Source organism: Cervus canadensis, chromosome 16 (genome assembly GCF_019320065.1).
Source record: "Cervus canadensis isolate Bull #8, Minnesota chromosome 16, ASM1932006v1, whole genome shotgun sequence".
In the NCBI taxonomy this organism is placed as follows: domain Eukaryota; kingdom Metazoa; phylum Chordata; class Mammalia; order Artiodactyla; family Cervidae; genus Cervus; species Cervus canadensis.
In genome coordinates, this window is record NC_057401.1 from 65,798,531 (window position 1) to 65,810,915 (window position 12,385).

The window sequence follows — 12,385 nt, forward strand, 5'->3', positions numbered from 1 at the left end:
GTGAAAGAGGAGAGTGAGAAAGCTGGCTTAAAGCTCAACATTCAAAGAACAAAGATCATGGAATCCAATCCCATCACTTCATGGCAAATAGATGGGGAAACAATGGAAACAGTGACAGACTTTATTTTCTTGGGCTCCAAAATCACTGTGGATGGTGACTGCAGCCATGAAATTAAAATACCCTTGTTCCTTGGAAGAAAAGCAATGACAAACCTAGACAGTGTATTAAAAAGTAGAGACATGACTTTGCCTACAAAGGTCCATATAGTTAAAACTATGGTTTTTCCAGTAGTCATGTATGAATATGGGAGCTGGACAAAGAAAAGGCTAAAGGCCGAAGAGCTGTTTCTTTCGAACTATTATTCTGGATAAGACTCTTGAGAGTCCCTTGGACTGCAAGGAGATCAAACCAGTCAATAATAAAGGAAATCAATCCTGAATATCCATTGGAAGGACTGATGCTAAAGCTGAAGATCCAATACTTTGGCCACCTGATGCAAAGAGCCAACTACTGGAAAAACACCTAATACTGGGAAAGATTGAGGGCAGGAGGAGAAGGGGACAACAGAGAACAAGATGGTTGGATAGCATCACCAACTCAATGGACATGAGTTTGAACCAGTTCCGGGATACAGTGAAAGACAGGGAAGCCTGGCATGCTGCAGTCCATGGGGTCACAAAGAGTCAAACACCACCGAGCTAACTGAACCACAACAACAATTCTTTGGTTAAGGAAAGCCTTGGGGACCTTTCTGATCACCCAAAGGCAGACTGTACTCCTTGTCTGAGTTAGTTTCTGGGATTGAAATTAGTCTTCGTAATAAAGTAACAGGGGTGAGAGGCCAACTATGGAAGCCAAGAAGGAGGGGTGGAAAAAGACGCTGTAGGTTGGGTGTAGGAGAAAAAGCTAAGTGAGAAATCGCCTTTGGTGGGGAGATTCAGGAAGCTTTAACCTGGCTCATCTTCAAGGACTACAGCTGTTTCCTGCTCTTCTCTGTATAGTCATCTCAGGGTATCTCTCAGTTCTAGTACAATCTATAACTCAGGATGGCCCTAGTGGTGTCTGGAGTGATGGAGGCCCAGGCTCAGTCAGCACAGGGTTGCGCAGGACAGGGAAAGAAGAGAAGCCACAGAAGAGGATGCCAGATAGATGCAGAGCTGCAGCACTGAGGACCAAGGGTGGACACCGTCCCACAGCCCCACTCCCTGCCCAGAAACCAGCAGAAAGACATACTGGGAGGAGCGAGGGGTCATAGTACAATCCTGAGCTATAGGTTATCCAGGAAAAAAACGAGAACACGTGTTGTTTTGTGCTGCTATTAATACTTTGTCTTCAGTTTTGTCTGGAATGTTCATTCAGCCTTTAACATACTATCTTCTTTTCCCAGTTCATTTTTTCACACTGAATGTCCTTTTCTGAAACTAAACTGAACACTTGTGAGGACTAGAAGTCAGTTTAAGCTTCTTTGGGTCTGGAGCCCATCAAGCACGTGGTTTGTCTTCAACGGATACTGACTGATAAGACTATAGGAGACCATGAGGCTCTCTAGATGAAAGTGGGTATATACTTATTTAGTTTTTGAATGAAGTCCTTTATAAATGCAAGGTCAATCGAAATGACTGCTAAGAGCCCAGGTTCCAGGGCAAGACTGCCTGGGTGAGAGGGTTTTAAAGACTGGCTCTATACAACCGGTGTGACCTCGGGCAAATCACTCAATGTCTTTATGTCTCAGTATTCTGATCTACAAAGTGATCATCATAATACCACCTCCTCCATAGGCCGGTTCTAAAGATTAGTAAATATATTCAAAGCATTTAGAACCATCCCTGAGAGTGGCAACAGGCTGTGTGCTTTTGTCATCCTGTCTCACCTACTTGATGTTATGGTTTTTCTATAGCAATTCAATGCTATAGAATTGTTTAGGACAGTACGCTTGACTTCATTCCTGAGTGGTGACTCCTTGAAGACTGGCAACTGGCCTTCAATTCCCCTGCCCCACTCTCCTCAAAGTATCTCTGGAAATGATCTACAGATGGAACTGAAGGACCCCCAGCCAGTGAGTGGCCTTACTTAATGGCAGAGAGGTAAGACTGCAGAGGCACCTTGGCAACCAGCCTGGGTCCAAAGTCCGCAGCCCCTGAACACTTCACGTCTAACAGGCCTCCTAAGACCATGTCCTCTTCTCATAAGGAATTAGGGTATTTGCTCTGGCTCTGGACGCTTCTAAAGGTCTGCACCAGTGGCAGCACTAACAGTGGGGTGCATATAACACAAGGGATGTGAAAAAATGACCCTCTGGATATGGGAAAGCAATCTTAAAGTGTTTCTTTATTAAAGTTTAATCCTGAATTTACTAGTCATAATTTAATAATATTGTATAATACATAGGCAATTCATAAGGGACAGATATGTGCACACTGTGTGCTTCAGTCATGTCTGACTCTTTGGGACCCCATAGACTGTAGCCCACCAGGCTCCTCTGTCCATGGGATTCTCCAGGCAAGAATACTGGAGCGGGTTGCCATGTCCTCCTCCAGGGGATATTCCTGACCCAGGGATGGAACCCACGTCTCTGACATCTCCTGCATTGGGAGGCAGATTCTTTACCACCATGGCCACCTAGGAAGCCCAAGGGAGAGGCATATACCTGGACTAAAGGCATTTTCTCAACCATGTGGGTTCTGATAAAGACAGTCCCTGGAGTTGCATGGTAAGCCGGGGAAGGGAAAGGGCTTGTGATGAATTCAGTGTAGGAAGGAGGAGTAATCTGAGCCAGTGGGAAGGAGAGAGAGCTTGTGGCTTTATGCCCAGGAGCTAGAGCAGTGACATCCCCCCACCTATCCTCAAGAGACCACCCCAGCACTTCTGGTAATTTCTGTAACCTTGTGTAAAACAGCACAGTTCCTCAAAAGTGCCTCAAGTTCAAAGATGTGGGCAGGAATGGTGTCTTGGACATCTGGATGTCACACCTCAGCAGATCTCGGCCGGGGCAAGAGATCACTGTTACAGGGAAAAGGCCGGGCAAACAGATTCTCCTGTCTGAAGCACTCAGAACACTTCTGCCTTCTTTCAGAGGAGAGACAGGAGAAAAATCACTAGCTCATTCATTCAGCCTGGTTCTCCTCTGATGACAGAGGCCAGGAGGCAGCAAACTCTTCCTGTAAAGGGTTGGAAAGTGAGTATCCACAGCTTTGACCGACCATATGATCTCTGTCACAGCGGTGACAGCAACTACAGATGATCTGAAAACAATTGGGTGTGGCTATTTATGGACTCAGAAATTTGGATTTCATAGGATTCTTACACATCACAAAATATTATCCATCTTTTGACTGCAAATCATTTTAAAAGGTGATGATCACTTTTAACCCACAAGCACTACTAAAACAGGTGACCAGATGGATTTAGACCATAAGCCACAGTTTGCCAAACCCCGGCTTAGAGAAAACACTAGTTTTGCTGTTGTCATTGTTTCTTTAAAAATGTGAACATCTTTCCCTTGTCTCTAACTTGGTGTTGATGAATAAAATAAAATACTTTTTCCTCTTGCAGTTGATTTTTCATTAAGCCCCCAGAAGTTTATCAACAAGAGCTAATTCTAAAAGCATATGAATATGGAACAGGGAACCAACATAATACCTTTTGTTGTCAGTTTTTCTTCAAATTAGATATTGAATGTCACTGAGATGGTTATCTTCATCTTTTATAAAATTACCTTAGCTAATAATATGCAACAACTAAATGCAAAAATAGTCCAGCCCCAGACTGAAGCAAATTAAGCAGGCTGAAGGTAAGAGAAACTCTGACAGAAGAATAAATGGGTATTCTTTGTATCTAAACCAAGATATGTATTATTAACACTGGATGGTACTTACAACATCAAGAGTAAAATAAAGGAGTATTTTGTACCTTTCTTCCTATGATAGAGTGAAATATTGAAATGCAAATATCAATAATCAGTTATAAAAGCAACTTAGCTTGCCTGGATTTCAAAACATATAATTTAGTGTCATAATGCAGTTTAACAGAATTCCTATGATCTACTTCTTGGGAACTAGAAGTTACAACAGTCTGAAGATGCAGAACCTGGTGCCAAGTCCTGGCCGACAGCTTCAGCATCCCCATATCCTGGCCCCTGACTGGGATAACATGTATGATTAGAAATGCAGGCAGCTCTAGGGTCTACAACCAGCACCATAATATTCTCTAAGTTTACTCAGCCACGGGAGGCTTTAGACCAAGTGCAATTCTCTGTATCTTCTTAATTATATTGATTTTATAGTTAAGCTAAGTGTTCTCCAACAAATTTAATCGTGACCTTTAACTAGCTATTTTGCAAACAGCTTCATGTTCTGGAAAACACTTGTCCTTCTTCACGTGGCCTGCGGTTGTGTTCAATTCAAAATATATATTTAATCCAGGAGAGCTAGAGAGTTGAACCATATATGCAAGTGCCAGTAACCAACCGCTAAATAATAATTTCCTATGATTCAGCCTAATAGTGTACATGAAGTAAATTCTCAGTTGGCCTTACCAAATATGCTACATTTTTAATAAACATGTTTTTTTCCTCCCAAGGTTGCCAAAGATGTAGAAAAGTGTTACTAACTTAATGGTCTTCAACTGCAATTCCATGGACTGTAGCCCTCCAGGCTTCTCTGTCCATGGGTTTCCCAGGCAAGAATACTGGAGTGGGTAGCCATTCCCTTCTCCAAGGGATCTTCCCAACCCAGGGATCAAATCCAGGTCTCCTGAATTGCAGGCAGATTCTTTACCATCTGAGCCAGCAGGGAATCCCCAAAACAGGCATACTGTACCATTAAAAATACACTTACCAGCCTTAGGTAAGTACATATGTCTTTATATGTTGTGTGTTTTCTTAAAGCATTTATGCTCATTAAATACATTAATAATGGTTTACAAAAAAATTAGTACTACTACTTTCGATTTGCCTGTGTGACAAATTACGCTAACCCCCACCCCCCCTCCAGACTTCTTTCATTTTACAATCTACTCAGGGAGCTCAACTGGAGTCATATTTGATTTTTTATCATCATCAGAAACATTACTGAGAAAAGCAGGTCATTTCATAATGCTCCTGAGGAGAAAGGACACCAACACACATGTGTACACACACACATGTGCACACACACACACATGCATGCATGTATACACGCACACACACACACCCCTTTCACAAGGGAGTGTTATTTAAGCTTCCAAGCAGACCCGCCCCGTCTGTGGGAGGGCCACACCACTACAGACAGACCACCCCTCTGTGGAGGGGTCCGCCTGGTGTGGACAGCCCCCCTCTGGGACAGACCACCCCCCGGCCAGGCCCTCCCCGCCCCCGTGGACAGCCCCCGGGGGTCCTGAATACACACCTGTGCTTGTGCGGTACGTGCCCGTGTGTGCTGGCGGCAGAGGGTCCCCCTGGCTCTGGCTGAGACTCCTCATGGGGGGCTTCTGATAGACGCGGTCTTCATAGATGGGGTCGATGTGGTGCTCCGGGGACTGCAGGGCCCGCAGCTCGGGGCCCAGGTGGCCGTGCTGGCTGCTATACGAGGCCCGGGACCCAGCTGCAAGGAGGGAACAAGGAGACGGTCAGACCCGCCCGACGTTCAGACGGAACTTGGTTTACCAAGGCATGTTCAAATTTGGGGAGGGGGACAGAAACGTTGAAATCTGCAGAAAATCCAATGAACGGCGCGCAAGAGTTCAAGCTTGTCAGCTTATCGGCATCACCCAGCCGCTTCGCTGTGCCCCCGAGCCTGATCTCTGAATATGGGTGATAATGACGCTGAGATAAATCCACATTGAACAGGGCCAGCGGAACACATTTTTCTCAGCCTCACGACCGGAGCAGGTTTCCTCACTGAAGAAGCCAGGCAGACTGAAGTCACCCCTAAAAAGCCCTCATTAGTCCACAGTTCTTGCGCCTGAAATTTTACGGTAGCCTTTCTTATTCAAAGCATGAGCAGGTGAATAAGCCACGGAGGCAAGCCATCTTGATGCTGTTCCAAAAAGTGGACCAGAACTCATCCTCATCAGTGGTTTTTCTCTGGACAATGAGTGAACCAAAATGTTCAGCCTTACAACAGCCTAAATCCCTGAGAGAAGCAGATTTTAAAGAAAAAAAAAAAGGTTTTTAAGTGATATTTCCTTTACCCTTACCCTCCAAATGGAAAGATCTGCATCTACTCTACCTTCCTCTGAAACGGTTCAAATGGTTGCCACAAACTGGCTTCATTGCTGAATTGAGGCTACACATTATTGTATATCCTAATTTGTGTCTGGACTTTTTCTTTTTTTTTTTTGGTTTAGTGTTTTTTGCATTGTGTGGGAAGGGCTGCAGCTTTGAAGCAGTGCTGTGGACCAGGGAGTCTGCACAAGAGGAGCAGAGTCTTAGGAGGGCTAAGAGCTTGAGCTGACACACAAGAAGATGTTGATCGAGTGTGAATATTTCATCAGAGGGATGGCCAGAATCCCAGGCGCAGACATGCCAGGGCACTGCCAGGGGAATCATCTCCGTGGGCACAAATGGAGTGGAGGACATCTAGGGACACTAACGGGGCACCAAGGAGAGATGGCTACCCAGAGACGGTGAGGACAGAACCACACAAACCCAAGTGAGGCCACAGATGATTTTAGCAAGACCCTTCAGATAAATCTCCAAAGCTAGTAGTCTGCCAGGTACACCTGGATTTAACTGTCAGCTGCCTTCAAACAGTCCCAACTGGGAACCCTCCATTTCAGCTTAAAGGAAGAGGGAGTTGCAATTCCTTGATTTTAATGGTGTTTGTGGGAAGCTGTCTCTCTCTGTCCTGCCGGTCCACCACCTTCACTGCTGGCCACTTGAAAGCCAACATCTTCGAGAAAACCAGAACTAAAAGAGACACGTGCACCCCAATGTTCATCGCAGCACTGTTTATAATAGCCAGGACATGGAAGCAACCTAGATGCCCATCAGCAGACGAATGGATAAGGAAGCTGTGGTTCATATACACCATGGAATATTACTCAGCCGTTAAAAAGAATTCATTTGAATCAGTTCTAATGAGATGGATGAAACTGGAGCCCATTATACAGAGTGAAGTAAGCCAGAAAGATAAACACCAACACAGTATACTAATGCATATATATGGAATTTAGAAAGAAGGTAACGATAACCCTATATGCAAGACAGAAAAAGAGATACAGATGTATAGAACAGAATTTTGGACTCTATGGGAGAAGGCGAGGGTGGGATGATCTGAGAGAATAGCATCGAAACATGTATATTATCTGGCGAAACAGATCACCAGTCCAGGTTGGATGCATGAGACAAGTGCTCGGGGCTGGTGCACTGGGGTGACCCAGAGGGATGGGATGGGGAGGGAGGTGGGAGGGGGGTTCAGGGTGGGGAACACATGTAAATCCATGGCTGATTCATGTCAATGTATGGCAAAAACCACTACAATATTGTAAAGTAATTAGCCTCCAACTAATAGAAATAATTGGAAAAAAAAAAATAAAGCCAACATCTTCAATGTGCAATGATTGGCTGCTTCTTCAGGATCGTCTAACCCCAAAGATTTTAATATTCTTGTCTAGTCTATTTGAGGATAAAGCCATTCAAAAGTTTTGAAACTGCCAACAAATGTTTCGCTAGTGTGTTTCACATAGGCTGCTTTACATTTAAATCAACAGAAAACTGAGGATTCCAAACGACTGGGGCAAGGTTGGGGCTTCTATGAATTCAATCTTGGTAACAATCACTGAATGTTTTGAGGCAAGGGAAGAGAATAAAGTTGGCAAATTCTTACCTTTCCTTTTGCTAGTAATTAAATAAATTATGGTTTAGACAGCGTTCCAATGAGTGATAGATTCAAAATAACTGTTTTGCATAATTAGGTTCATTGCATCTGATTTATCAAATGCCAACATCACAGTGAATATTATCTCATGCTGGTATTTTCCAGGAATATATTTAAGTATGATATGCCTTGAGTTCCTGCTGTCAGTTCTTCCTACTTCTGAAGGTTTTGATAGTATTGCCAAGGACTTACAAGTGTAGAAAAAACTAGGAAGCAGTCATTATATCCAAATGTCGTATAGTTAAATAAAAGTTATTAATCGTAGATTTAGAGTTTTAACCTTATTGCTGTTCCTTGATTCTAAGCAGTTAAAAATAGCCAATGATGAACAGTAAAAGGACCTGCTGATCTTTTAAGTTGTGACATGAGCTGAGGGTACGTACAAAAACCCTCTTCTGATAAATGGGCATTAAGAAATGTTTACTCTCTTACTACGTGCTGGTACTATGAAAAATGCAATAGTAAAATTATTAAATATTTGAATAGCATACTGTACTTTCTTTTTTTATTAGCATGTTCTTGACAGAACTGAAACTTCACGGTGTTTCCCTGTGGAGACATTTGTGCAAAATACCTTTGCATATTTAAGCACTGTGCACAGCGCTGAAATGAGGCATTTTAAACTGAGCATTGTTTACACTCCTTTTATCCACTGTAATCAGGTTTTAGTGGCTCATGGGTGGGCAGGCACAGTTATTGGCACGAGAGATAGAAGTAGGAGAAAAGAGGGACAAGGAATTAAAGGCTACAACTTCTAGATTTCATGCCTTTCACCACTCTTGCTCAACAAAGAACATATCAGATCCCTACTACCAAGGCCTATTTGGGATTTTTCTGGTGATCCAGTGGCTAAGACTCTGAGCTCCGAATGCAAGACGCAGGGTTAGATCCCTGGTCAGGGAAGCAGATTTCACATGCCCCAACTAATGATCTTCCATACTATAACTAAGACCCAGAGCAGCCAAATAAGTAAATGAATATCTTCAAAAGAATAAAACAAACCATAATCAGGCTTATTTTATTTGGAGGCAATTTCAAAACAAAAAAAATTCTCACACCACCTGTTCTGGGACTATGCTCCAAAATTTCATGCTGCTGTGGTTTTAGTCTGTAAGTCATGTTCAGTTCTTTGGGACCCCATGCACTGGCTGTAGCCCATCAGGCTCCTTTGTCCATGGGACTCCCCAGGCAAGAATTCTGGAGTGGGGTGCCATTTCCTTCTCCAGGGGATCTTCTCAAGGCAGGGATTGAACCTGCATCTCCTGCACTGGCAGGTGGCTTGCTTGCCACTGAGCCCCCAGGGAAGCCCACAAAATTACATGAGATGGTATATATATTTGCTGATTCAAAGACAATACACTTTTCTTTAGTAGTAATTTTCTTTTATCATTATGACCTACTTAACAGTGAGTCCTCATTGTAACACTGGACTCCAAACACTACTAGTAAACATTTATGTCTTTGCCAGAAACTGGAGCAACCTCGCCATCACAAGGGAAATGTTAGAGAAACTCTGACTTTGTTAAAATGTCACAGATGTCAAGGCCAATTGTGGTGGTGGAGAACAGGTCTGAGAGCCTTGCCTTGAACAAGCTGAGGGCTCAGAACTGCAGTGTGGCAAAGGGCAGTGGAAACACAGATGGGCCAAAGAGAAAAGAGAAAGCAGATCCCACAGACCAGACCAACTGCATCAACTGGTCCCCGGCCATTGCAGACGCAGGTCATACAGGTATAATACCTGAGTGTCCAGAAGGCACCTAATGACTAATTTCTGCCACAAACCCCTACAGCATCCAATGTCAATCTATCAGTGCTCTCATATGCTTTTACTAGTCTGACGTTGCCTCTTCACAAGACAAAGCTTGGGCCTAGAGAGCCCCGGCCCTGGCAATTTTCGTATATGATATGTTTCTGAAATTAGTGGGTTTGAAGACTCACACCTGAAGCATCAACGATCCGCATGCAGGCTAACAGAGGTTGTGATCCACGAGGGCTGAAGGGTATTGTAATAGTTCCGTGGAGGTCAGGCCTCCTGCAGGTCCAGGAGCCCTGGAAGACTGGAAAGAACCTCACACTTATGCAGGACCAGGCTTGAGACAGTTGCTGCACAAGAGCCACCATCTGTCCTAGGACCTCAGTCACCAGCTCACTGCTGCTAGCGCGGACTTGAAGGATGCTCAGATGGCTTAAATCAGGTCACTCCTGGCCACCTGGCGGTGGGGCTGGTGATGGGAGGCGAGCGGAAAAGTTTAGTTCTGTGGTAGAGACATGTAACCAAGCAGGACGGTACGGGGTCTTCCTGGGACTGGCCCCACCCCACATGTCCTCTGCTGTGTTCCTCTCTCAGATGCCAAGATAACAGTATCGGATGCATACTTCCTGAGTTGTTTTACAGATGCTAAGTGGAGAAAATTAACTACTTGATGGCCATGAGCCCCCAGACCTAAGGGCACTGTTATCTATGAGAGAACTGTTCTTGAACTGACCACATACCCTGTGACCCCATCTTTCTCACCTGGCTTTTAAAAATGCTTTGCTAAGAAACCCTTCAGGGAGCTCGGGTTATTTTGAATATGAGGCACTAATTCTTGCTGGCCCTGCAATAAGCCTTTCTCTGCTCCAAATGCTCAGATTTGGGTTTGCTTGGCCTAACTGTGCATCAGACACAGGAACTTGAGCTGGGTAATAGATGGACGTATGCTGAAGAATTGATGCTCTCAAATCATGGTGCTGGAGAAAACTCGAGAGTCTCTTGGACAGTAAGGAGACGAAACCAGTCAATCCTAAATGAAATCAACTCTGAATATTCATTGGAAGGACTGATGCCGAAGTTGAAGCTCCAATACTTTGGCCACCTGACCCAAAGAACCAACTCATTAGAAAAGACTCAAACACTGGGAAAGATTGAGGGTAGGAGGAGGAGGAGGGGAGAGAAGGTGACATGGTTCAGTGACATCACCGACTCAATGCCCGTGAGTCTGAGCTAACTCCAGGAGACAGGGAAGGACAGGGCGTGCTGCAATCCGTGGGGTCACAGAGACTCTGATTCGACTTAGCAACTGAACAACAAAATGGGCTCCAGGGGCTCAAAGGGATGGACAGAATGGACCCCTGGAGAGTGGAGGGAAACTAGACTCAGGATATCCCCTGCTGCTCCGTAGGCACCCTCACTCCAGCACCACTACTGACATGAGCAGCTCCTACACGGAAACGTAAGCAGGTAGGTTAGAGGGTCCCTGGAGAAGGACAGTCAGGAAGGACTTTCTTGACACAAAAGAACACATTTTGGCCTGAGCCATTTTGTGATGCAAGCCTGGCGGCAATGCTTGCCTTTGAACAGGTCTCAGTAATTAATGACCTTAAGGGAGGGAAGAGAGAAACAACCAAGGGGCGTTCGAGAAACAACGGTGCAGCCTTGGGGGAGGGTACTGGCTCCTCAAAGGCTGCATACGACAATATACCTGTGAGTTCTGCAGAAACCCAACCCCACCCAGGGAGAGGATGGAAGGGTGCTGCTGACCCTCCTCTCTCCAGTCTACTAAAGCTTGGACTCTGTGGACCTGCTGACACAATTCTGCGCTGATTTTCCTCTGCTCGAGCCCTCTCATGAATACGCGTATACCTTTAGCTTAAAACTTTCCTGTTCAGACAGACAGAGCTTCGGGAAAGATCGCTGTCTTCTTACTTGTTGCAAGAAATAAATCCTTCCTTCTCCCAGCTTCTGGCTTGGTTGTGTCTACTGGCCTAACATGCACCAAGAGGGGAACCCAGTTTTGGGGGAACAGAAACTTGCAAGTATGGCTCCCCTTCCAATTCCATACACAAAAGGAGGCCTCAGGAGCACAGGCGTGTAGTAACGTCCAGTAATGTGAACTAAGCTCTAAGAGCATCTAAGGTAGTCACTGTATCGCTCTTTACTCTGTCAGTTTTTCCCAAACAAACTGAAACAAGAAGACCTGCTCTGGACTCCAGAACTGTGTTTAACCATCTGAGCAAATCAAGTAAAGTCACTGAACCTCTCTGAGCTCTGGTTTCCTCCAGCATAAAAATACATATCATAATGCCTGCATTTGTACGACATGGCACTGTGGGAAGATTAAGGAGAGAGAAATCAGTGTGAAGGGCTCTGCAATTGATAAAGCTACAAAAAAAAAACAAAAACAGGTACTCTCACGTCATTCGATCTTAGAGTCAAGGAATTATGTTATCTTGTTAAAATACATCTTTTGATTGAAAAAACAACCAAATGCTATAACTTACACTATCAAAATATGCAAAAACAACATAAGAGGTTTAACTTTGAAATATTATAAGCGAAAGAAATTTTGATAATTTTGTGATGTATTACTGCAAAATGGAAATCTAACAGCTTTATTTTTCTTAAAAAAAATTAGTGTTGCTTTTGAATGGATAATAGCAAAGAGTAAAGGAGGAAAGGAAGTTCAAAATGGAAAGAAACACTGACGTGACCAAGGGAAGGGGGGATCCTTTTAAGAAAAGGGCTATGACATAAATGAAACCTGCAGAG

The 12,385-nt window shown here is 44.3% G+C and overlaps 1 protein-coding gene across 2 annotated transcripts in view; it reads right to left on the reverse strand.

Annotated features, from left to right (window-relative positions):
- The window catches only part of CTNND2 (catenin delta 2), a 1,083,336-nt gene that overhangs the window by 411,869 nt on the left and 659,082 nt on the right, over positions 1–12,385 (reverse strand). For both annotated transcript variants that reach the window (XM_043488912.1, XM_043488911.1), the window contains exon 8: positions 5,386–5,580. In XM_043488912.1, the coding sequence (XP_043344847.1) occupies positions 5,386–5,580 (195 nt within the window). The remainder of the gene's footprint in view (positions 1–5,385; positions 5,581–12,385) is intronic.